General features: G+C 40.9%; 2 protein-coding genes across 4 annotated transcripts in view; one reads left to right on the top strand and one right to left on the bottom strand.

The window, feature by feature from the left end:
• FMN2 (formin 2) overlaps positions 1–7,073 on the top strand; it is a 145,468-nt gene extending 138,395 nt beyond the window's left edge. Inside the window, exons 19-20 of the mRNA XM_030447789.1 lie at positions 4,821–4,902; positions 6,311–7,073. Of these exons, the coding sequence (XP_030303649.1) occupies positions 4,821–4,902; positions 6,311–6,337 (109 nt within the window). The 3' untranslated portion in view covers positions 6,338–7,073. The remainder of the gene's footprint in view (positions 1–4,820; positions 4,903–6,310) is intronic.
• Positions 7,074–11,031: 3,958 nt separating this feature from the next.
• Positions 11,032–25,628, bottom strand: part of GREM2 (gremlin 2, DAN family BMP antagonist) — a 39,899-nt gene continuing 25,302 nt past the window's right edge. For 2 of the 3 annotated variants that reach the window (XM_030448376.1, XM_030448374.1), the window contains 2 exons: positions 13,400–13,913; positions 11,032–13,123 (listed from right to left, as the gene is read on the bottom strand). In XM_030448376.1, the coding sequence (XP_030304236.1) occupies positions 13,406–13,912 (507 nt within the window). In that variant the 5' untranslated portion in view covers position 13,913 and the 3' untranslated portion in view covers positions 11,032–13,123; positions 13,400–13,405. Of the gene's footprint in view, positions 13,124–13,399; positions 13,914–17,170; positions 17,490–25,628 lie in introns of those variants that run through there. The other variant, XM_030448375.1, reaches the window with a different exon arrangement.

Genomic DNA, 25,628 nt, shown 5'->3' on the forward strand with positions numbered 1-25,628 from the left:
CTTCAGATCCTACAGTGAGAGTTAAGCAGCTCTCTGGCTGTCAAGGCTGAGCATACTAACTTTTGTAGGATTATGTTCTCATTATGGCAAAATCAAGAAATTATTTGGGAAAAGAAGTAACAGGCAAAGCATGCTGATGGAAATGCAGCTGATGTTATTTCCTATCAAACCAATATGCTCACTTTTAAGTCAGAACTGACATGAGATGGGACAGGGGTCAATAGCAAATGAACCAAAGTCAGTTTACTGAAAGAGAGTGACTTGGAGAAGCAGTTAGTGTAAAGTGAGAGCATCAGTCTATCAAAGCAGCTTACACACTCTTAAGTTTGCAAATAATTCCCATCACACTTACCAAGTTAACTCTACCATTTGGCTTCTTTAAGAGTGCACAATGTCACCTGTCTTACCAACTCTCAGATCATGCCTTCAGCATCTGTCCTGCTTCTGAGTTTTTGGTTGCACTTGAGAGCAATGTCTCTATAAAGGGACCAAACAGCTTCTAGAACGGAAAGTATTAGAAGCATAGAACTAAATAGTTTAAGTAAAAACAGACCTTCAGAACAATAAATCAATCTATAGACATGCCTGCCTTTGCCTAAGGGTCATAATTCTCAGGAACGAGGGAACACCCACCTTCCTCAGACTCTTTTTTTCCACAACCTCCCCCGGTGGCAGCCTATCTTTCCACACAGGGCCTGACAATTGAATCCCCACTCCTTTCTCAGGAATGTCTTTTTAACTGTTTCATGCTTTTTTGAGCTCTTTGTACTCTGCATTGGCAGAGAAGCAGTGTCACTTTGGCCTGGAGCCTGGAAGTATGTAATTGTCTGCAATTGCTTCTCCTTTTGTGACTCTTGGGAGGCTCACAGATTCATAGCTCTTGAGTTGTTTTCTCCAAATATTCTCTTCCCTCCTCCTGGTATTAAATAAGATCCATTAATTTCTTCATGAAGCTCTACCAGTTTGCCATAGTTTAATTAGTTCACCCACTCTTCCTGGTATAACCATTAGAATTCTTAAATTTTTTGCACATTTGGGTCTTAAGTTGCTCCTCCACACTGATCAGGATCTTATGGAAGTCAGTGGGAAGTAGTACAGGAAAACCCAAACAAGGGGAAGGCAGATAGGATTTAATTTAGTGAGAAATATGGCTTACTCTAGGCATGAACTGACAGGAGCAAGGTGGTTTTGCCTAAATCTTGTTAGTTGCATGGACAGGAAGATGAATCATTAAGGGCTAGTGGAGAAAAGCTAAAAAGTTGACAGAAAAGTTACCACTGGTAATTGAAAGTTATTTTCCAGATGAATTAAGGATGTTGTCCTTGCTTCAAAGGTGCTTTTCTAGATCTTGCAGTTTAATTGGTACTGATATTCATATCAAAACACTACCTTTTGCTTTTTCCAGCAGGATTATATCACTGTGATTTTACATTTAATAAAATCCCAATTGAGTGGAAGGATTAGTCTCCAGAAAATGCACTTGCATACTGTAGAAAATGGTACCACTTCCACTGGTTAATGATTTAGCACTGTAAAAGGCTAATGATCACCCTTGACTATATTTCACCAGTCTGCTGACTTTTCTTGTATAGAAACAGCTGTAGATTTCTACAGTTCTTTGGGTTTCCTGTTTTAACATGGTCACAAGCTACACCTCGTAACAGTGAGCCCTTCATGTGCTTCCTTTCCATTTCTAAGGACATTTCTTGCTGAGGAAGCACCCATATAGGTCATACTGGCTTCAGCAAGGCTCTATTCAATCATTTGAATCTTCCTGCACGGAGGGTGGGATGGGGGCCAAGAGAGCCTGAGCTGTCCCAAACCCACAGAGTGAGTCAGTGATATGGTTGGAACTGGAGCTGAGTGGCTGTGAGCTCTCAGCTTTTTCTTAAGTGCATTAGGGAGTAATGCTTCTCATCTTCTGCATTCTCAGTGGTATGAATAAATAGACTCAAACTCGAAGGAATTTCCCCAAAGCTCCCAAAAACATGCGGACTGCAACCATACAAGTGAGACCAGAACCTCTTACATAACCCTAAAAAAATGGGTAGCACAAGCTCAAGGTTGTCATTTATCAGTCTGGAGGCTGTGGGTGTTTTTTTTTTCAAGCACAGTCTAAGGGCCACAGAAGTCCTGACTTCCTCCAGCACAGAGTGGGCTTGTTCCTGGCATTTTTCTGTTGCAAGCAAAGCCAGCCTTCCTCCATAGAGCTATTTCTCTGATAGAAGTGGAACATTTAGAGATGCTATGTTTCCAGTGACACTTAATGGGACCTGCTTTTCAGAAAATAACCCCTAGCACTCTGTTACCAATGGCTCTATTCTGTAAGAAGATTTTTGTTTTGAACAGGAGGCACACAGAGAGCTGGGCTGCCTTCTGACCTGGTATGTTAGGCAAGCAGAGGGCAATCCAGCCTTGAAAAGGGTGGGAGATATTAAGTTGGGACAAAGACTGGGACTAAAGATTCCCTGACATTTCCTGAGAATAACATCTGGATCTGTGTGAACTGGTTTGGTAAATATTTTTCTATGTTACATATGCTGACATTTGCATGATGAGTAGTCTGAATACCTGCATATATTACGTTGCTTACAGTCATTTTGATAACCTCAATAGTACTTCTGCAGTCCCTGGGATTTGATACTAATTTAGTCCCAAGTAAGATTTAATTTTCTTATTTAAGTGATGTCTACCAGTGAAGGGAGCCAGCTATTGTTGCATTTGAAAAAGAGGAAATTACATGATAGATGTGTTACTTTATATCTGACTTTGTAAGAGTGGCTTTTGATGGGTTGGAATGTGTCTGATTGTTTGGAAAAGATCAGTGTCACAGATACTTTTCCTCCTTTAGATAGATGCAAGTAGACACGAAGCAGAAGAAAATGTGGCATTTTAGGAAAAAAAAAAAGTCTGAATTTTACTGCATTCTGTACCATTCCCATAAGCTTCTACTTAAAGCTATCACCACATTGTGGCTGCCACTTTTACCAAATCTATTTAAATAAATTTTAAAGGTGAATTACTTGGCTGTTGGACATTTTTTGTTCTATATTATACTGCATCAATCTATCTGATCTGCAGTCAGATAGAAAGTGTTACAGCTTGAAAATAATAGATTTCAAAGCCCTTTTTTCCTTCACCTGCACACATAAAGATCTTTTATTAACATAAAATATAAGGTCATCAAATGAAGAGAGCAGCTTGGTGGAAGTGCTGGAAAAGAACTGACATTTAAATTAATTTTTGAAAGTATAAATTTGAAACTTATGAAAAGAACAAGGTGTGTCTGGTGAAGTTGGACAAAGAAAGAGATGAATGTGAAGGCGTTCTTTTTAATGTGCTTAGCAGACCCAGCTGGAGTCTTATTTTCAAAATCTGGCCCTTACCACACAGACAAAAAATATTTTAAAATAATAGTAACACAAAGTCTGATTCTCACATTGCCCTGTGTAACCTCAGTGAAATAGCAGACATGCAAGTGGTCTGGAGATGAACCGCAAGGAACCAGCCAAGGATTTATCATTTCTTCAATATCATTTTACTGTTGTTACTTTTTTTTTGTTTTGTTTTGTTCTGCTAGATTATGATAAAAAGGCAGAGTGAGTGCCATCTAAAGTCCATCTTTTTGGCAAGATTAAACCAATATAGGATTTACTTTTTAATTTTTTACTTTCTTATTTATAAATAATATTCTTGTCTGTCAGAAAAAAAATAATTACACATCTCATGCCATTTAATGCCATTGTATAGAAGGGATTTTCACAAGTCTTTGAAGCTCAGAGAATTCATAACTTGAATCTGTATTATCTGTGTTTCAATAACTGTACGTGTTTGTAAGAGTGATCTACAGAGTGAGTAAAAATGGTAAGGAAAAGTTTTACAGTGTGCCATTGAACCCACCAGGCTGATTCTGGCAGGCTCCCAGTAGGAGCATAGCTCTCTGCTTTTCATGGTTAGTCCTCTATCTGCATGATGAAAAAAAAACCAAACCCAAAAACATTTATCCCATGAAAAAAATGTGGCATTTGGTGGTATTTCACACGGACCTCATTTGGAACCATTTATCAAGTCAGTAAGCACTAAGAAGTGGGCCCTCACTTTTGGAACCTGCTCCTTTCTTGATAAGCAGCCCAAGTGCTCACATAAGCCTTAATGTTCACCTTCCCTTTGGGAAAGAGATGTGTACAGTGCTGTGTACCACCTTGTTTATAAACAGCATGTTCTTTAATAATGAATCTGCAATTTTTCATTTTTATTTTTAGTTAGAGAGTGAAGACTAGAAATTTCTGTTAAGCTGTTTTGCCATTTTAAACACAAACATATAGGGTTAAAGGGGAGATAGCTGGGTGAGAACCTTTGCTTAAACTCTAGCTAAAGTACTGAGGTTTTGGGAATAGATGAAGAATGCTTTTTAAATACACATAAAAAGAAGCTTCCTTAGCAGCATTTGGTATGAATGGTCTCATAAAGGTAATCCTAATGTCATCTGGTGTATTTTAAATCTTGATATATTTAATATAGTACTATACTAACTAGTTCTATACTATAGTAATATACTACTGTAGTAACTTCTGTTTGCTTTTGAAACTAGAATTGATTATGGCAGTGATTATTCCTGTCCTTGTAAGTACCACTGTCTGATGTTATGGCAACAACAGCCACAGAGTGCAAATGCTGTTTTGTGGAAAGTACTAATGAAAATGTGGGCAGTAAAGCTGTGCACTTGTGTCCTCAGGCCTAAATTTGTAAGTTATATGCTGCACTATCTTTCAAAATGGTTTTGGTCTAGGAGAATATTTATAAATTATGTCTCTCTTCAGAGTTAAAGAAGCAGAGGAAGTCTGCAGGCAGAAAAAGGGTAAATCGCTGTACAATATAAGACCAAAACATGACTCTGGAATTGTAAGTATAAACTGTAGTCATACTTTTCTTATCATCCCTCATTCTACTTTTTTCTCTTTGCATTGTATAGATATGTTACTCTTGATGTCCTTTTTTGTTCTGTTTTTTAATGCCTAGCATTCTCATAAAAGGTGTTAGATTAACAAACTTCAATGCTACCTGTGGATGTTACCCCACAAAACAGATGTAGCCCAAGGAAGAGCAGAGTACCATTGCTCTCCCTCTGCCAGTCTGCCCACATCTCTGTTGTGGTGTGGGATGCACCTAGAAGGCAGAAAGGCAGTTCCAGTCCTCAAGCATATTCAGTCTGCACTGACTCTCCTTTCTATAGCTACAAAATGTAAAGAAGAATTGTGAGAGGTACACATTTTACAAGTAGGACCCCTGGATCAAAAACTAGTGGCTTCTGTTCTGCTGGTTGGGATTTGTTTGGAATAGGAACCCCAGAAAAAGATAACACTGTGCTCTGGTCATTCTTCTGGAAACAGATAAACAGCTTTAGTGAGAGTAGGGGTGTAATTCTAGTCATTCCATGAAGCTTTTCCACTATGACTGCCCAAGCATTGCTAGGATCATGACTGATTTTACAGAAAATAAATATTCCTCTAGTGAAAAGTTAATGCAGCACCTCCCATTAATATTATACCTGTAGCAGCCAACCATAAATTATATTTGAAAATATTATGCCAAAAGAATTTTTTGTGTCTCTGTGTCCCTGTTTGTTCATCTCCAGGAAGGAATTAATTCTTTTGTATTTGTTGTCATGGCTATGTTACTATGGCACATCCTTGAAATGAAGCAGGTGATATTTTACTATATACTGGCTGACACAGGAAGAAATAACATTGCATATATTACTTCTTATCCTGAATACCTAGGCAGAGTTGGCTGTGGTTCCTGCTACAAGAAATGTAAATGGAGTAACAGCTTGGTTAGTAATGATAAACTAGATTTTATTTTATCAGTTTTATTTGAAACCAGAGCAAAATGGTTTTTTTTAAAAAAAAAAAACCCAAACCAAAACCTAACACTGACTTGGATTTCTCCCTCTCACCTATATCTCACCACATACACAGACATTAAGAGAATTAATCTTTTAAAGAAATAACTCTAGGCATAATTTTTCCTGTATCATCATTATTCTTATTTGCACTGAAACTGGGACTTCCAGTTTTACTGAAAATTTGATAGAGTGAAAATAAAAATAAAAACATTTCACAAGCATTGTGAAAGTCTACGTCAGTTCTAGCTTTTAATGGAATTTATCTGTGAAATCAATTCTACAGTAAGTATAACTGAACAGTGCTCAATGCATTACTGTGCTTTTTTTTATTTGTATGAGGTCGTTTTATGAATATTCAATTCTCTGCTTTTTTTTTTTTTTTTTTTTTTTAATTTTATTTTTCAGAAAGCAAAGATAAGTATGAAAATCTGAGAAGAAAAGCAAAACCCATTGTTACCTGGTTACCAAACTTCAACATGCCTGTGGGTGGGGTGTGAGGGGGAAGGAAACTACATCATCCTGCTCATTTGCTTTCTTGACCTTTTTGAATTTGCTTTTTGTTCTCTAGAGTTCTCCACCAATTGATGTGTTATTCTTGTACATCCATTCACACATGTAATCACTTTAATGGAGTGCCCAGCAATAGACTAGGTATGGACTTGAAACACCTTCCCTGTACTCTGTATCTCCTTTGCCACTTGAAACTAATATTTTGTAAAGTTTATGGTATGGTACAAATAGGTATGTTACAAATGCATAGGAAGTGGCATTTGCATCCCTTCTGAACATGCTGAAAATTGCATTCAGCCAAACTTCATAAGAATGCTACTTGATACAGTGAAACGTTTCCATTCCTACTGGCAACATCTGTCTGACACAAATACTTCATGGCACTGCACTTAGATTAGGGAAAGAAATGTTACTCCTAGTGAATTGTTTGTATCCGTTTCATGTTGGCATTTGTAGTTTGTATTTTGAATCGTTAAGTGCTGTTTATACAGTATAATCAATGCTTTCCCAACTCGTTCGGTTGCCCTCCATGACTAAATATTTGTGGAACAAGATGTTTACTGTAACTATCTTTAAAATCGATAAGGCAGCATACTTTTACTTCATCTTTTGCCAAATAGTGAATGCCAGGTGGTATGGGGGTCAAAAATCCAGCATTTAAAAAAAAAAAAAAAAAAAAAAAAAAAAAGGCGAAAAGCAGGAAAATACAGAAAAGCACAGAAGTATGATAGAGAGTATAGAGAGTATGAGATTTGGCTATTATAGTTTGTTAAGATATATAAAGCAGCTAATACTTTTACATGAACTTTAGAAGGTATAGTATAGTTTTAACTGTTGATCACTTAAGTCAGGAAGGCTTTGGCCACATGTACATGACTTCCCTTTTGGAATTAGCTTTACAGTTAATTTAAAACTCCTTTCTAGAGCCATTCAAAGGTGCACATGGGGACTGACCTTTATGGAAAACAGTAGCCACTTCTAGTGAGAGAACATAGCCTACCAGCTAAGTGACATGGATTTCAGAATTGCAGACTTTTCCTCCAGGCTTCCAGTGTCTCTGAGAAGGAGTTTAATGATTGAAATACATGACTTAGGGCTTCCATTTTAGACCACATGCTTAATTCTTATTTGCAATCCAGGATTTACTATAGCAGTTTTGATCTGCTTAGTCAAAACTAACCCCTTAAAGAGCCCCAGATCAATCAGCCTGATTGATAACATTTTTTCCTTCCAAGAGCACTTTTCCTGAAAGCAGTGTATGCAACTGAATTGGATGCCCATGCACACAACCTTGGAGCCTGAAAGAACTGGGGTAAGGCAAATGAGCTCTAGACTGCTGGGTTGGGTTATTCCCTGTCTAATCTAGCACATCAAGAGATGTTCCTGGCTGTCCAGAGGCCAATCTACCCTGCAGGGTGTCTGAAAAGGGAGTGTGGAATATGACCTCAGGAATGTGCTGTTCTTCACGTATACCAAGCACTAGAAAAAAATTGTTTTTTTCACTATGTGAAAAGCGAGTCTCCTGTTGCTGACAAAACTATATGAAAATCTGTACTTGTAATAATTTCTGGCAGGGATATAAATTACCAAGAATGGAGTTCTAAAATTTTGTGTTGATGAGAGTAACGTTACTATTTGGGGAAGGGAAAAGAAGAGATTATTTGCTGTTACAACTAACTTATGGAAAAAATCTTTAAAAAATAAAGCTATTTTAATGGCACTGATTCAAATCCATGTTTGTATTTATGTAAACAATAGACTTTTCCTCATAACTTTGCTCCTAAGTGCAAGGATACCGTAGCATGTTTTCATTTGTAGCCTTCCTGTTCCCTTCAGTACCTACAGTATGTATATTACTATATTAAATGAAATAATAGATCATCTAACAAAGATCACTATGTGCAATACTGTATTTAGTGTTTCTATTTCAATTTTTTTAGAATGTTAATTTATATGAAAATAAAAGGAATAATAATTAAAGAATTGCCTTCTCTCTTCACTGTCAGGGCTATGCTGTAGTTTGCTGGCAACCATGTGGTTCCTAAGCACCAAGTCCCATTCAGGCTCCTGTGATCCTCTGATCATTGTGAAGTGATGGGTGGAAGCCAGGCTTCTCTTTCCTTGCCTTTTAGAAGCACAGTGGCTGGAATTCCCAGTTCTGGGCATACATTACTTTTTCCCCAGCTCGTGGTAGTAAGGAGCTTCCAAGTCCTTTCCCAGTCAAACTGCATCACTCACTTCTCTGGCTTGTCCATTTCCCTTAGGTTTGTACCCTATACCTACTAGCAGTATATCTGTCTCAAGAAACTACTAGGGCAAAAATATGCATTAAAAATTATTATCCCCATATGATAACGTCTATAAGCTTCACAGTCTGCCTTTTACAGAATTCTGTGCTTATGTTTTGTTTGTGTGTGCTTGAGAGAGGTCGAACACCCCATTGCTTCTTTCCCCCATTTTCTGCAACATCAAGCACAGTACACCTTGAGTTGGCTGCAGTCCTACAAGAGTTCTCATGGCCAAAATTCTCAGCCTTTGCTGATCAACAGCACCATGTACCACTCACTGCTACTTAAAAAAACAACAACTAAACAAGGACTTTCACACCTGAGCAGCAGATGTGACTTACTGAGAACAAGTCTGTTCTTTATGAGGAGCTAAGACGATTAATGTTGTTTTGCTTGCAAAGGAAAGCCTTTCAGAAGCATGGTCCATGTGTCATGACACAGTGGTGTTTAGATTTTTTTGCAGCACCTTTCATGATCCCAAAGCACTTCCAAAACTTAGTTAAGTATTAACCAACAGTGGCAGTGGGAATACAATCAGCGATATCTTCCATGGAATGATGTTTTTCCTTGTCCAGTTTTTCAGTGAAGAGCTTAAAAAGCCAGAAGCAGTTATTAATTTTGTTGAGAGAAGACAAATCGAGTCCTTGTATTGCAATTATTTTGTTGCCTACTGCAGGTTAACAGGCAAAACTGAATTTGTGTCAAGTCTATTGCATCAGTTACTGGAGTTACAACAATTTTAAGCTGCTGTGGACAGAATAAGTGAACATGGATAGAGCTGAGTTTTTCTGAAGGTAATGTCAACAGGTGACCAAGGGGACAAGACAGAAAACCATGTCCTGCACCATTCAGGTCTGCCACTCTTCAATCAGATGGATTTCTTCTTTACAGAACAGGTTTTCCAGGCCATGCTCTTGCTTATGACAGACCCATCTGTACCTGCGTTGTACCTGACTTTCATCCAACCTTCCTGTGACAGCATCCAGTGGTTAAGGCCATTGCCTCAAAAAGATGTCCCTGTTGAATCAGCTCTGTTTTCCCATTTTTTCCCACCTGCAGCTCAAATTTAAGTTCTTAAAAAAAACCAGGGAGTCTTTGTAACGCACCCCAAATGGTGGTCCAGCCAGCACCACTCTACTTTAGGAAATACTGGGTCTGTCTGATAATTTTTCCTCTTCATCTCCCCAGGAAGATCTGCCTTGCCCTTGGGCTGCTTCCACAAGGGGAGATTTTTTGGATTACATTGTATGGCTCTGGTTCAGCAGCTGGGCAGCAAGGAGCTGGGAGAGCTGGAATCCAGGTTGTACCAGGGACAGCAGAGATTCAGGTGGGTGCTGTGCAATGTGGGCAGGGCAGTGGCTGAGAGAGGCACCTTGGAGATTTCTGCCTGAGCTCCTTTTGAGCTGAGGCATTTTGTGAGTTCTGATCAGAGAGCCCTAACCAGGATGAGGTAGCTAAAGCCCAGCAAAACAGTAATTCCCCAAACCAACAGCCACAGAGAGAAAAAAATAACATCCCCAAACCCACTAAATTGCTGAACAGTCAGAAGGTTTGGGCAGGAGATGGGGAAGAGGAGACAGCAGAGGGCTCCCTGCAGATGTCACTTACAGTGACAGAAAGGACACAGCCCACCCTTGCTGCTTGTGATCTAGGTGCTTCATCTTTTTTCAAGACCCCCAGCATGCATCTCTTCTGGTCACATGGAGGATTATTCCTTAGGAAAGCCAGAACTTACTTTCCTCACTGAAGTTTTCCATTCAAGATTCTTTTGCTACCATCTTTTCTCTGAGTTGGAAATAAAAAAAAAACCCAAACCCAAAACACTAACACCCCTTTGGAGAGATATACAGTGTGCTCATTCAAGAGCTACTAGCAACTGTTCAAGGTCACCTATATCATAAGATACAGTTCTTTTTTTCCTTTTTTTTTTTTTTTTTTTTTTCCCTGTGTGTAGCTTGGTGCCTGTTACATAAGGATCTAGCTATATTTAAGCAAAACCACTTTGGTCAGAATAATAGTTACTTCTCTTACCACAAGTGATGCTGGCAGGTCAGCCACTGGTAGAGCTTTGGTTATTTTCTTGTCAAGTAACCAAAAAAACCAAATTTTTGAGCATGCAGAATCAACTCCATCATCTAGGGTTAGCCTGAGTTATTTTTCCCTCTTGCCTTGTAGGTACTTTTATGGGGGCGGGGGACAAGGGAAGAAGTAGCTTGGCTTTCCCATCATTCACCTCCATCTGGTAGGGACAAAAAAGAAGCCAGGGAATATGCTGAGTAGAGAGGAGTTGGACACAAGGTGTTGAAGCAAAGCCCGTACACCTGGATGCCATATAACCCTAGAGTAACTTTATTATTTAATCTATAATTTAATAGTATACCTATAAAATAATTACATTATACTTAAAGCATTTCTTCATTTTTGTTTTCATTTATAAAACAAGAATTAAATACAGTTTTAACCAATACAAGCTCAACTCAGTTTTTACATAAACACAGCTCCTAGAAGGAGCTTTAAGCTGCAGCATATTCATATTGCAAACTGGTGAAAAAAAAAAAATTAACAGGCAGGGCATAGCTTAAAGAAAAAGAATCTTGCACAATTTTCCTAACTGAAGTTACTAGGGTGCTTTTTTCTCTCTCAAGTCCAAAATGCCTGACTTTCAGTTATTTCTTTCAAGTGGAGACTGAGATCCCAGGAGTCTTAATAGACCATAGCTATTGCCACTTCCCCCAGGCCCAGCCACCCCAGCCCTCGCAAGGCCAGGCTGCCCAGTGCCCAGGCATGATGCTGGCAGGGCAGTTCTAAAGCAATCCCTGGGTGAGGAGTCTCCCTCTGCCCTTCTGACAGGCTGAAAGATCACAGCAGAAAAATCCCTGGCTGTTCACATAACAACCCTGACCAACCTCATCCTGCCCGTGCCAATCCCCATAAACCGCTTGGTGAGCTCTGGTGGAGCTCAGTCCTGAAAGCCTCTTAGAGCAGCCTGTCCCACATGATAGAGACCTGGGGCACTGAACCCCTGGCTGCTGAGAGTGCTGAACACATTAACCCTTTGAAGAGGCTCCTGGTGGGAAAGGGGCTCCCCCAGCAAGCTGGTTTCACTCCATGCAGATGCTGAGCTGTGAGCCATGCATCAGGGAGCTGGCGTGTCATTTTTAATTTGTAAGCTTCAGCCAATCGAGCATGCATGGTCTTTGGGTTGGGGGAAGGGGCTGGTTTGTTTTGAGACATAGAATTTTAATGCAGCTGGGACTAATACAGATCAGAACTGGAACAAACGGGACATACAGGACATGCTAAACTCCATCAACTGAATAACAACATAATGTGATTTAAAATGAACTGCAAGCGTTCACCAACACTGATTATGTAGGACTCAAAAACTGAGTGGACCACCAGTACTGTAGCAATTACAGCTCACTCTCTCCCTGCTCCTACAGCTGTGACCCATTCCAGAGGCACTGACTGGTAGGTTGGGTCTTTAACACTAAGACATTACCATGGTTTCCAATCACAGGAGAGACACCACTCCCAAAACCTGATGACAAAGATGCAGTTTTTATATTCAGTCCATGAATGACCAAATTTTGTCCTTTCTGTGGCAGTACTTTTATACCTTAAGTGAAACATCGTTCCCTTAAGTGTTCTCAGCTCCTCTCCTAGTACCCTCCAACTTTCCCAAGTCTGAGCAGGCATAAATATAAAGTCTTATATGGATGTTGTCCTTCCAGGAGAAGAAACACACATCTCTAACACAAAAAATCCTACTGAAAGCATATTTATACCATGTCCATTTTAAGCCAGGCAGCTGACTGAGCAACCGAAGTCTCTTACTCAACACATTTTAATCTCTGGCATAGTCTGCCACAAGAAAAATATACAAGGCTAGGTCTATAATACTTTAAACAGCTTTTTACTATAGCTAGGTTACAAAATAAACACTGCTGCAGAGACCACGTGTCCGATGTGCTCCAACCACAACACCATCAGAACCCATCCTCAGTCTGCTCTGTGGTGACAGTGGCTGACCCAGCACTTCACCCTCTCCCCTTGCTTCTTATCTGCCATTCAGACAAGCCTGGAACCATCTGTCATTGCACAATGGAAGTTGTCTTAAGGTGATGAGCCTCATCAGAGTCCCACTTGCTGTCCACACGTTATTCCTCATAGCTCTCCCTCATCTGTGTCCCCCAGTCCTGGGCAGCATCCCAGTATTTCCAAGTGGGAGCACCAAGGTCAGGTCCAAAGCATGAGGAAGGTGATCTCATCTTGTGGAGGGGGCTGGAGTGTAGGGAGAGGGCTTTACTCCACACAGTGGAAACATTTAATGCTGGATGCAGGCAACTGGTCACTTAGATGCTCAATCCCATGTTCTGTGAGCCTCCTCCACTCCAGAAGATTCAACTATCAGATGATACTGGAAACAGAATGACATTTTTGTGAAGTGCCTAACACAGCCCATTAAAAAGCTTTATTCCAGTAGGCAAGTGACAAGGAGCCTTTGTTGGAGAGATGCCTCCAGAAAAAAAAAAAAAAAACCCAAACAAAAAACCACACACACTAAAAAAAAAAAAAAAAAAAAAAAAAAAAAAAAAAAAGGGAAAAAACCCCAAATCAGCAAAACAGACAGTCTGCTCAGTGGGAGAGGAAGCAGTCAATGGGATGGGTGCAACACCAAGCAGTAGCTACACACCTGCTCTCACAGTTTGCCGGAGTTGTTCAGATTCACAGACATGCACCGGCACTGCTTGACCTTCTGGATTTTCTTGAGTCGGAAAGGAGGGTCCAGCTCGGGGCACTCCAGCTGCACGGTGGAAGAGGTGACCTTGTGCGGCTTGCAGAAAGCGCAGGACTGGAAGGACTCCTCCTCCTTTTTGACGTGCCGGGGGATGTAGAAGGAGTTGCACTGCCCATAGCAGAACCGATTGATGATGGTGCGGCTGATGCAGCCCTCCTCGCTGACAGTCTGCCGCAGGGGCTGCGTCTTGCACCAGTCGCTCTTGAGGTACTTCCTTTCGGTGACCACCAGGGCCTCCTGGCTGGAAGCCAACACCTCCTTGTTCAGCTGCTGCCTCCGCTCCGAGTGGTTGCTGCTGCTGTCTTTGTAAGGGGAGGGAATGGCGCCTGCGGGGCGGTTTTTCCTGGTGTCTGTCACTCGAACCAGGGCTGCCATCAGGAACACGGAGAGGGCGAATTTCCAAATCATCCTGCAACGGCAACACAAGGAGCTGTTAGGGGAGACGCGGCTTGGAAACCGCGGAGCCGTGATGGGGTTGAACTTTAAGCGTGCTTTTAGGAGAAGTGGAGACCACGCCGCCTTTGTAACCCCGCCACCAGATCAGCTCGACCCGGGAGTGATCATTTGTCACGGAGAGGACAGGCCCTGGGGAAAGTCACATCGGTCCTCACTCCCACTTCCAAAGCTTTCTGACTACTTACTCTCCCCCCACAGGGACTCTGCTGCTTTGATGGCCGAAGCAATGATTTTACAGAAGCTTCAGCCAGAAAGACTTCTGCCTTCTCTGTGCGATCCTGGGCCAAACAGCTGGGCAAACTCCTGGCTAGGAAAGGCTCAGGAGACTCCTGCCAGGAGGGTGACAACTGATTTGGGGACAGCAGGGTAGAGGGGAAGGGAATACCAGGTTACACAAGGTGAACTCCCATCTGCCTCTCCAGACCCTGAGTCCCTGCCCAGCCTCATTCCGCACAGACAGAGCAAGAGGTGTCCAAAAGCCTACTTTTTATTCTTTTAAATTGCTTCTGAAGTTTCTTGGGGGTTTTATGGCATTGCAGGCTTGCATTTGTTGTCTTTGTGGGAGGCCGAAAACTTGATGGATTGATTCTTGCAGTAAGAGGAAATGCTTAAACACAACTTTGAGGGCTTCATTACTGCAATGCCTCTTAGGCAAATGGTTTAATAAGGTTTGTAAACAGGACAGAATTCAATATTTATTTTAGATGTTAAGGAACAGGGTAGAGCATAAGCCAGTTGCTATGCTAAAATAGTCAGCCAGTTGGCAAAAATATTTTTTCCTATGGTTGTCTATTAGAATTTCTTGTTCTGTGGAGCATCTCTTACCAGCCCTTGGATTTTCACCAACAACTTGTCTGATTCATTTTAAGAATGTGTCTCAATGCACTTCCAGGATCAGTACATCAGAGTGGATGTACTCAATTTCGTCATGAAGCCAATGCTCACCAGCAAACTGCCACAAGTCTTTTGGCAATTCATTTCTTGTCATTCTCTCTGGAAAGGGAGAACTGAGGCTCCATAAGGTGCCACAAGTGACTGCAGCCCAGAACTTTCCTGTTCAGAGCCAAGGACACTTCAAGTCCTTTCAAAAGTGCTCTGCTCACCTTTGCTGTTGATGAGCTGCATATTTATAAAAGTATGCAGATGAAAGTCCCTGTCTTGCCAGAAAAGCTTCAAATCCTTCCAAGTAATGATTTTTTTCTCCTTTAGAGTGATGCCAAGGCAAAAATGTCATCAAACCAGCAAATATAGTTATGTTTAACACTATAGACACTTGAGATGTTGCATAGGTACTCCCGTGCAACAAAGACATCAACAGATCAAAAAAGTGTTTGTGGCAAAGGTGGAAGATAAGAAAACCAGCACTAACATATACTTCTCACCTAATGAAAACACTCCTAATGTATTTAACCTCTATGGAGATAACATCCTTTCAGGCGATTTTCTAGGTTTGCACAATCTCAGTGTTTGACTACATTCCTAAGGGGAGAAGTTTGAAGTGCTGAAGGGAAGGAAAGTACTAATTCCATAGCTGTGAAGGAAGGATGTTCTGACGTGGACTTAAATTTCACCAGAGTGTGCCCTTGAAACAGAACCACCCTCAAATGGAAACCAGTGTTTCTAAAACTCAGATAAGCTCATTCATCTGCAACCATGCCAGCTGCCCCCTGACACCCATTGGAGTCCTGGGTACTTTAAATCAGTGGCCTATTTTCACACTGCTTAGCATTCAGCACACAAGTCCAGAAGTTTTGTCCAGAGTTTTTAAATGAAGCAAGACTAGACTTGGCTTTGCTGGCAGGCACTGGAGCCAAGACCATTGGATGTCAACCCACACAGCCAGGCCAAAACCTAATCAGGTAATTAGTTGCAGTTGAATATAAAGTTCCACGCTTCCTTTCAGACTGTTCTCATGTTATTCTGCACTGATGGCTGCATTTCAGTAGTAGATAAAACAACTGATCCCCTGCTTTGTGTTTTGTATAGAAAGGGAAGGGAAAAACCCAGGAGTTACAAGCCTACATCTTCTAGAAAAAGGCAGAGGTGAGCTCTCCACAAGATGCCTTAAGTCAACACTCTAGCTGTACATGAAGGGGGCCTACAGGAAAGCTGGTGAGAGGCTTTTCACCAGAGAAGATAGTGACAGGACAAGGGGCAATGGTTTTAAACTGAAAGGGGGTAGGTTTAGGTTAGATATTAGGAAAAAATCCTTCACCATGACGTTGGAATAGGTTGCCTAGGGAGGCTGTTGATGCCCCATCCCTGGAAGTGTTCATGGCCAGGCTGGATGAAGCCTTGTGCAACCTGGTCTAGTGGGAGGTGTCCATACCCATGAAGTGGGGTTGAATCTTGATGATCTTTAAGGTCCCTTCCAACCCAAGCCATTCTATGATTCTTCCCTCAAAACTCAAGCCCACAAAGCAATTGGGCAAACAGATTCCCTCTGTTGCCCTTCAGGAAAGGATTTTTCAGCAAGGATACCACCTCTCCAGTCTCATTTCCTAGAATCCTAGAATGCAAGAGAAGGGTACAGGTCCAGGGGCACATCAGGAGAGATGCTCTTTTTCCTCCAACCCTTCCTTTTTTATTTTGGGAAACCCTGTCTTACCACAACTGCCCTTTCTCATCACAAAATGAAAATCAAAACCATTTCAGCTTTGTGCCAAGGATAGGGTCAAGCAGAAAACCTATGTAAGTACTCAGGTAAACCAACAGAGAGCTAACAACTCGAAGTCTACAATATAGAGAAACATTATAGTAGCTTTCTAATTACTGAAATCGTTTTATGTAGGCATGGAGAGACATTCAACAGAGTAAGTAGGATTTATTCAGTAAGTCTATGTTTATAACCAATAAAGCATTATTAATCAAAGCCACTATTGTACAGCTACAACCCAAATGCTGCAGCCCATGTCAGCAAGTTGCTCTACAGACAGGTAGGAATTCACCTATTTCTGTCACTGATCCTTGTCAACCCTGGATCTGACAATGTTTACATAATAGCATAATAATCTATTTTACACTAGCAGGTCAAATGTGTAGCCTGTCAGATCATGGAATTTCTAATCACAGGGTTGCCCCTTCCTAGCCTGCAAATCACCCTTTTCTAAGCCCTGGTACACAAACCCCCTATTCAAGCCTGTAAGGGTGCAAACAAGGTCACTCAGTGCCAGCAACATGCCAAGGACTCCATATATTTTCAGTACTCACATGGAAAGAGAAGAAAAAACTCAGTCTTCTCAGAGATCATTTTGGTAACCTCAGCCTGAATGCAAGGCAACGTGGTGACTGCTCTCTGTCTGCTGGCAGAGCAGGATGAGAAGAAACACAAAACATCCTGGCGAAGAATCTGACTTCTGGCAAGAACAGGACAGTTCTTTCCTAGCTAGATGTCACCAAAGTGAACAGCATGGGGCTGAGACCAAGCAAGTGAGAACTGCCTCAACTGTTCAAGCAAGTGAGAACACCTCTGACACTTGAAGAGATGCCAGCCTGGGTCCCCTCACTCCCTCCAGAGCGGGGGCTCCATCCCCATGGCATAGCTGGTGGAATCTCTCGTGTGACAGCTTTCAGCTTCTTCAAGCGTCATTGCCAGCTGCTGCCAGCTCCCCCCACCCCTTTTTCCAGTGCCTGAGCTGATGCAGAAAATAACTTTGGACACCAAACGAGGCCTAGCTGCATTTGCCTCTCTCATGCCAAGTTTTTACCTCTTGGAAATAAGGAAATCAGCATTAGGTGTTCATAAACTCATCATATCCTTCACGTGAGCTGGGCTATCAGGTACTCAGGAGCATAAAAAAAAATCCTTGGCCAACGGGACAAGAATGCCAGAATCCAGTTCTGTAATCCAGAGAGGTCATGGCACTCAGCACAGAGGTGAAGACCCAGGCTCAGTGTGTCTGCCCTTAGCTTTATGTCTTCTTTGTATCTGGTTACTGTGTAACATAAAATATCTACCAAGTCAGGCTCCCTCTTGCATACCGACCTTCTGGCCCTATAACTCATGCATTCTTGAAAGCAATCCAGCTCCAAAGCAGGACAGGCAGTAGTGTAACCCCCAAAATAGCCTACACTTTTGTGGTTAGGGCACTTCTCTGCGAACTGGAATCTTGGATTTGTCCTCAGAATTCAAGTGCATCCTTTTTGGAGAAGTCCCCCAACACAGAAGTATGTTCTGTGGCCTGAAAAACAGGGCAGGAGATAATGGCAGCACCTGACTGTGCTGTGTGACTGCTCCACTGATGCCTCTGGTTGTCAAAAGTGTTACCAGTCAGTCCCTCAGCTCAGGATGCAGTTTCTGACTTGGAATTCCGGTTTCAGAGATCAGCTGACTTCAGGGTTGCAGGTAGACAGAAAGGAACAGGGATGTAATGGGAAGATCATCCCATCCAATGTGAGACCCATTGCTTTGTATTAGCATGCAATCTCTAAATAGCATTTGGCATCATAAGCATTCCAAGAAGCATCCACCTCTCTTATACAGGTATTACACACAATCACCTCCTCTTATTCAGGCCATCCTAGGAAGGATTCAGAAAAAAAGCCAAAGCCAGTGCTTAAAAAAAAATACTCTGGTTTAAAAAAATATCATCTGCAAATCTTCTCTTACCCTGGAACTTGAAAGTCTACCTGTTTAGCTTAGCCACAGGATGGAATCACCCTGTAAATACATGTGGAAGAAGATTTACTACTATAAACCTATTCTACACCCATCAAAAGCTACATAAGAGTCAATGACTGGGAAAATGATAAAGAAATTTAGAGAGACTTTACTTTTGAGTTCAACTAACAGCTGAAGATTTAGCCTTAGAAAATGGTTTCTCTTCAACTACCAGCAAAAGGCAGGAATTATAGTCTGGATTAGGTCAGGTACAGCTCTGTGCCATGCCACACACACTCTCACATTTTACCATCCATGTCAATCTTTTCCAGTTTCCATCCTGCAAACTTCAGGGACAAGAGAGCTCTCCTTTGGAATCAGCTCTTCAGCTGACTGGTAATCCCTACTACTAAAAACTTTTCTACTCCCCACTTACTTTCATATTAGACCTAGTCAAAAAGGCATCTGTATAAACCAGCCACAGATAAAGTAATGTAAAACCATGGTGTGCATGGTCAGGTCTCAGTATTTAAGGTGGGACACAGGAAACGTTCCTTGAAGACAAGCCAGGTAATAACTTTTCAAAGAATTAAAACTTGGCTTTAGCAACAGATGTGGGAAGCCAGGAAATATCAGATTCTCTACCAGGAAGCCAAAAATGCTATTTATTTAATTTATTAATGGTTAGGCATGATTCTAATGGCACAATGTTCACATTAAGACTATACAAATCAAGCATCTTTGTGCAAGGGAGGCATTTGGTGCTAACAGCTTCCTTTTAAATATCCCTTAAGTATTGCTCCTGTGTCTCAACAACGTCAGCAATAACTGAACATTGTACTTTATAGTTTTTTCCAGAGCCATGACCTTTTTAGTAAATCATTCCATCATTAATAGATTCCCATTATCAAATTGCCAAGACTGAGGCCAGCCACAACAACAAAACATGTCAGAGGCAGGGGGGGAACACCAAACTTTAAAAAGCCCTCAGAAAACTCAGTACTGCAGATAGAATGTGTCAGATACTCAGATTTTGAAAAAATCTCTGCATTTTAGCAGCGAAGAATTACCATGGACTTGGAAAACTAAGCATCACTTTAAAAAACCATTGCACACAACACCAGTGGGAATAATTGTTTAAAAAACAGTAATTAGTGCCATTACAAGCAGAAGTTTTTCCATTCTTGCCCTCTAAGAACCTTCTATAATGCTTTGAGAGAAAGCTATTTCATTGCATCACAGCCCTAATAGTAGGTGGTAGAGGGAGAAAACATTTCTTTCAGACTTAGTAAATTCCTTGTATCCTTTTTGGCTGACTTGAATGGAGATCCTTCCTTCTCTCCATCCTTCCCTCTCCCTCATACCAAGGAGATTTATCTTCCTCTCCTTTGCACTAACACCTCTCCCACAGAAAGGCCCAAGCAAGCCCACAGGGAACACCCCAGAAGCTTTGAAAGAAGCAGTAAAGCTCTGGATGCTTCAGGAACCATCCTGTCCTCTCCAGGAGGAGAAAGTTCTGCTATTGAAAGAGGAAGGTGAGGTTGGATTTCACCAGTACCAGCTCCTGTTCCTCAAGAGAGGAGAACATCTCCACCATAATGCCTGAATTTAAGGGTTATCCCTGTCAAGACAGTTCTTGGTGACACTGAATTTAAAATATCAGAAATCAGTGTACAACATCAACAAAACCCAAGCACAGAAACCAAAGCTATTGGTGGGGACAGTCTATGCTAATATAAAACTAGTTTAAAGCAACTCAGAGGGTGGAGCTTTATCAGCTCTCATTCCAGATTTTCTACAACCAAGAGCTTTATCTTGAATTTTTCCTGAAAAGGCTGGGTGTTTAGAAGAATTCCTGGTCAATTCACAAAAATGTAAGAGGACTCAATATATATTCAGTAATGTGTAATGTGTCAGGTGTGTTATTTTCAGGAGAGGAGCAGCTATGAAAAAAAATTGAAAGTAAAATTACCCTTGGCATTCAACCTAACTATCTCGAATGTTGGGTTTTTCCTTCGTGTTTTGTCCTTTTTTTTTTAAATCTAGCATTAATGCCTCCAGAAAGTCATGTTTATAACCACTGGACCATTCATTCTTTTAGGAAAACTTCAGACAAGCTCATTGGAAACTGGTTTGAATGCAGCTGCTCACTTCATAGTTAGAGATCCCATTACTCCAATGCTCCTCTTTGCACTGACATCCTGCCAGGAAATCTATTGATTTAAATATTTTATTACTGATCTATGGTCTTAGGCTCTCCACTGGCTGAGTCCTTCTTACCTTGCATAACTTCTAAACCTGTGCTTCACTTTATTTTTTTAAGTATTATTACTACTGGAGGAATTGAGGAATTGTTTCACATTTTTCAAAGCCAGGACAAGGAGTCTGTGAGGAGATTTTTGAAGATTTCATTATCTGAGCTTTTACCTACTATAGCTTTTACCTACTATATCCAAGATATGATCCAGAGTTCCAGAAGACGGGAGAGAGGAATCAGGGGAGCAGAGTGGAAAGGATTGGTGAATCCAGCTCTGGTATTTTCCTTTAGGATACATTCACTGGTACTTATATCCATGATAAATACCAATGCCTCCCAGAACACACATACACATATAATAAATACTAAGCAATTACTTAGGCAATCACCCAACTAGAAGAAAATAATAAAGGAAACATTGTCCAAGTTTTCTGGTGTTTGTCTTTTTTTTTTTTTTTTTTTTAAGGCTGAATGTTATCCAGGTAATAGAGTGGAGCAAGATGCTACCAATCTCATACTGCTCTGTACTTATCAATAACAGAGATCTGATTCCACAACTGTGTCAGCGTTCATCATTTTAAAACAGGCAAATTGAAATCTAGGGGATGAAAAAAGGTTCAAGAAGTGTAAAAGCTAAGTCATCCTACAGCAGATCTGGTAATGCAGCAGTGCCAGTTTCAGAGGAAGGTGAATACACAGAACTCAGAGTAAATAGTAACAGGTAACTGGGCAAAGGATTTTTAATTATTGTGATGATTAAAACTCTCAAATTTTGTTGCAATTTCAGCTTCACGAACTTATGGTTTTAGAGCCAACCACAGACAAATATCTGCCTGGTGAGCACATGTGAATTGTCCCAAGCAGAGTGAGATGTCCTGCTCAGAAGTGTCTGGGTAGTCATCAGTATTGGCAGCACATGCAACACCAGGGAAAAAAAAAAAGATGGGAGTGGGAGGAGGGAAAAACTCACAAAATAAAACCAGATTTCTTCTTGCTGTTCATGAGTGTGATTTTCTTTCTTTCCCACAACCTGGTTTTGGAGAATGCTACAACCAGGAGGTGGGAAAATAAAACAAAAAAAAAACCCAAACCTCCCTGGATACAAGAAGCATAGTTTTCTGGAAAGAACCTTTAAGTCTAAAAAATATCTCTTTTTAAGAGTGAATCTGGTTGAAAAGATACTTTTTCTCCTTCTCAGTGTTCCTCAGCTTTTCAGAATGAGATTAAGAGCCCCAGAGAGTCAAGTCAGTTCTGTCTGCAAATGAACATTCTGTCCAGCAAGCAATAATAGCCTACATTTAACTTTATTCTTCTGTGTAGAAGACAGCTGGTACACTCCCATTTGGCAGTGTTTCATTCAGGAGAAAACAGCAGACTTCTGCCCTTGGGAATCTAAAAACTAAGTCAGAAGGGAAGCAGTGGCTTGAGCAAACGTCTTCATTTGTGTCCATCCCTCAGCCTGTTGGAAAGGAGGACAGTCAGCTCAAGAATGGGAAAAGTTCAGCATTTAAATACAATAGCTCATTTCGTTGCTTCCTCACTGGAGAATCAATACTACAAAAGACTGTTTTGCAATGAGGAGTCTCCATTATATTTTTCTTGTTTGCATTACAACAGAACATAGAAATCTCATCCAAGACCAGTGCTTGACTAAGCAAAATAATATTTGCAGACTGACTTGGTGAGCAGCATATGGAGGGACCAGAACAAAGCACAGAGGGGAAGGGAATTACTGGAGGTAAGAACTGAACTGAGAATGTACTTTTTCCAAGCTCTTCCAATTGCACTGCATGGCACCAGTGATATTCTTTTTGCTGATCACTCCATTTTTATTACCCTCAGGCAAACTCTTCTTTAAAAACATTATGCTTTTATACATTCAAATGGTTCTTAATAGAGTTTCCCTATTAGTAGAACAGAGATGGAATAGAAGAGAGATGGAAGCTTTATACCTTCAAAAAACACACTACTTCCAGAGCTCATGGTTCATTTTCTAGATCACAGTAAGGGAGAAGACCATTAGCCTTCAATATATGTGCATTACTTTACTTTTACCATTCCCAGAAGAAGCCATTTGGATGAGGTCAGTTCCAGAAGGAAACATTTGCACAGTAAAGCATCACAAAAGTGCTCAAAAGAATTGCCTCTCTTCATCATCAGAAAAATGCAATTACTGCTATAAATCAATAGGTGGCATGTAATCTTGTATATGAGAAACACTCGATTTAACAGAGAAGTAACATTTACATTTTCCAGATTTTCTCATAGATTCAGATACTTGCCCTCGTGTAGGCTCTCTATTCAAGATTCTCAGTTACTACATTATGATTCTGAAGTATTCATGCTCCTGTTTGAAAGATCCACGGTGTTTTTTATGGTTTAGTGTTTATATTATGAATTTTTGTAAGCAAATATACTATTTGTAGTGCTGAAACTCAGTTGGTTCAAATAAGAATTGCTCTTATATCAGTATCCTACAGGCTCACCTTTCTATTCAGTGACTGGGAAATTGTCAGTCCTCCTGACCCAAACTTACATGCCCAGTGACAGCCTGCAGAAGACCCATACTAATGGGCAAATAAAACAAAGTATTGAGCCAAACCAGCCCATTAATCACACCCAGGTCCATGCCATGTAAACATGTAACAAAGTGCCTTACCAGAATGCCTGGTTTCACAGAAGTGCCTTTTCCTCCTCAGTGAGGCTAAATTTAGGGAATCCTTTCATCCTTTTTTGCCTTTTCTTTGGTTAATAAGCAGCATGCAATCACACATCTGACAGTTCCTTGCAATTACAATTTTTAATTCACTGACCAAATTTCAAAGCAGTTGGTCAGCAAGGCAGCTTTGAAACTCCTATTGCATTACACTAAGTGTGTTTTCTCCTAGGGGATACAGGAAGGCATAAAAGTATTTCAGGGAAGGGGAAGCAATGGGGGGATGGGACAAGTCAAGGATATCAGAGTTTGGTACCACAGGAGGTGTGAGTAGTAAAGAGAACGTTTAGGGTTACTCTGGTGGAGTGGCACACAGAGCACATCCATAGAAAATCAGAGTTCATGAGCTCTAATGTTCACATGTAATACAAGACACCTTGAAACAACAGTGGGTCACCACAAATTTTTTAAGACATTCTTTTGCTCAGGGTGTAAGCTGGCCCAAAAGCTTAGGAAATTTTTTTGCACTATGTGTAGCCAGAAGTCAGGTAGTAAAAAGTCACTGCTACACACCATGCGAGGTATTACCCTTGGGTTGATCATGTAATATTCTGTGCCCCCTTTTTTTCAAGCTTACTTGAAGCTTGAAAAACATTGCAAGATGTTTTCTTTCCCTAAGAACACCAGGCTTCTGCTTGGATTACTTTTGCCATTACTTTTTGTGGATTGGTCCTTCAGAATCCCCATTTGATTACTTTTGTTTCATTTTAATTATTTTTGCTTTGGGCTTTGCTCTGAAAAACAAACCTGTTCACTCAAGGTCTCCTGTGAAAAAATTCAGGTATGTAACTGAAAAGCAGTTCAGACCTGTGGCAGCTGGGAAGCACAGCAACTTCATTCCCTGATGGTTGTTTGCATATATGCATTTGCAAGGCTATAAACAAAGATGACATTTGGAGTTCAAAACCTTCAGAGTTCTATGACTTCTTGGCTGCCCTAGTACATGCATCAAATGGTGTCTTGATGGAAGTTCTTTGGTTTGGAACTGTCCTGACCCTTATTTTCAAGCTGTTTTGTAAGACAGCAAAAGGAATTTTTATGTATTTCCCTTCATGTCTATTGATATTTCCAAATTGACAGTAATGTTTATGACTGTCATAGCTTTCAGCTGGACCAAAATAAATCACAGCAGCTGATGCTCAACAACTGTCAAAACTACAGAACTTACGAGGTGCTAGAAAGGCAGGAATACAAATAAAATTGTAATCAGATATGCAATATCAACATAAACATTGCTAAATACCTAAACATTTCAATATCACTTTCTAGATATACTGGAAAACATACAGTACACAGAATGAATGGACACACTGCAGTTTACTCACTGTTTATTGGCAGTGTGTCTGTCACCTCACTAAAAGATGAATTTTCAGTGAAATGCTGCAGGATGCCCTGTAGGACAGGAAATTTCACATCCAAATACTGGAAACTTCCTTCCTCCTTCCCACTTCACACTGGTGGCAACACATGGCAGCCCCACATCTATGTTCTTGTGGCTTTGATTCATGCTCTGCTCAGTGATTCTCCCTCTGCCCTTGCCCAAAGTATGTAAATATTTGTTCTGCCTGTATTCTGGTTTACAGACTTGGCCCATTATTGACTATGAAGGCTGTAATTCAATCACAGAAGGCTCCGTTGCCATGCATAAACTGGGATTTTATGTTTTATGACTTAGGCTTTGCAGAGCAGCCTCCTTCCTACTCACCTCCCCCTCTCCTTGCCCATGACTGGGTTACAGTCCTGCCTCTAATTGCAGCCTCCTATTATGCTATTTCTCTTCTGCAGAGAGGAACACCAGAGCTATCATTTTGAACACACACCAAGCCACAGGAGCCTGGACGAGGTACTCTAATGACAGGTCCTCCTACACAGCACATTTGCAGCCCTTCTGCTAATTAATTTGATTTCCTTTGTCTAGACTAAGAGAATACAGCAAGTTATGCTCATTTGGAGGGGGCTCGTTAGCCTCAGAGTTCGCTCCAAATGAGGAAGAAAGAAGAGTCAAGAGAGAGGAATCCGGGGGAGACTGACTTTGTCCTTGACTACACACCACTGCTTATGTTTTCCCTTGACCAAGACTTTGTCTCCAGGAGAA

The sequence above is a fragment of the Calypte anna genome, chromosome 3 (assembly GCF_003957555.1).
Source record: "Calypte anna isolate BGI_N300 chromosome 3, bCalAnn1_v1.p, whole genome shotgun sequence".
NCBI classification, from domain to species: Eukaryota; Metazoa; Chordata; class Aves; order Apodiformes; family Trochilidae; genus Calypte; species Calypte anna.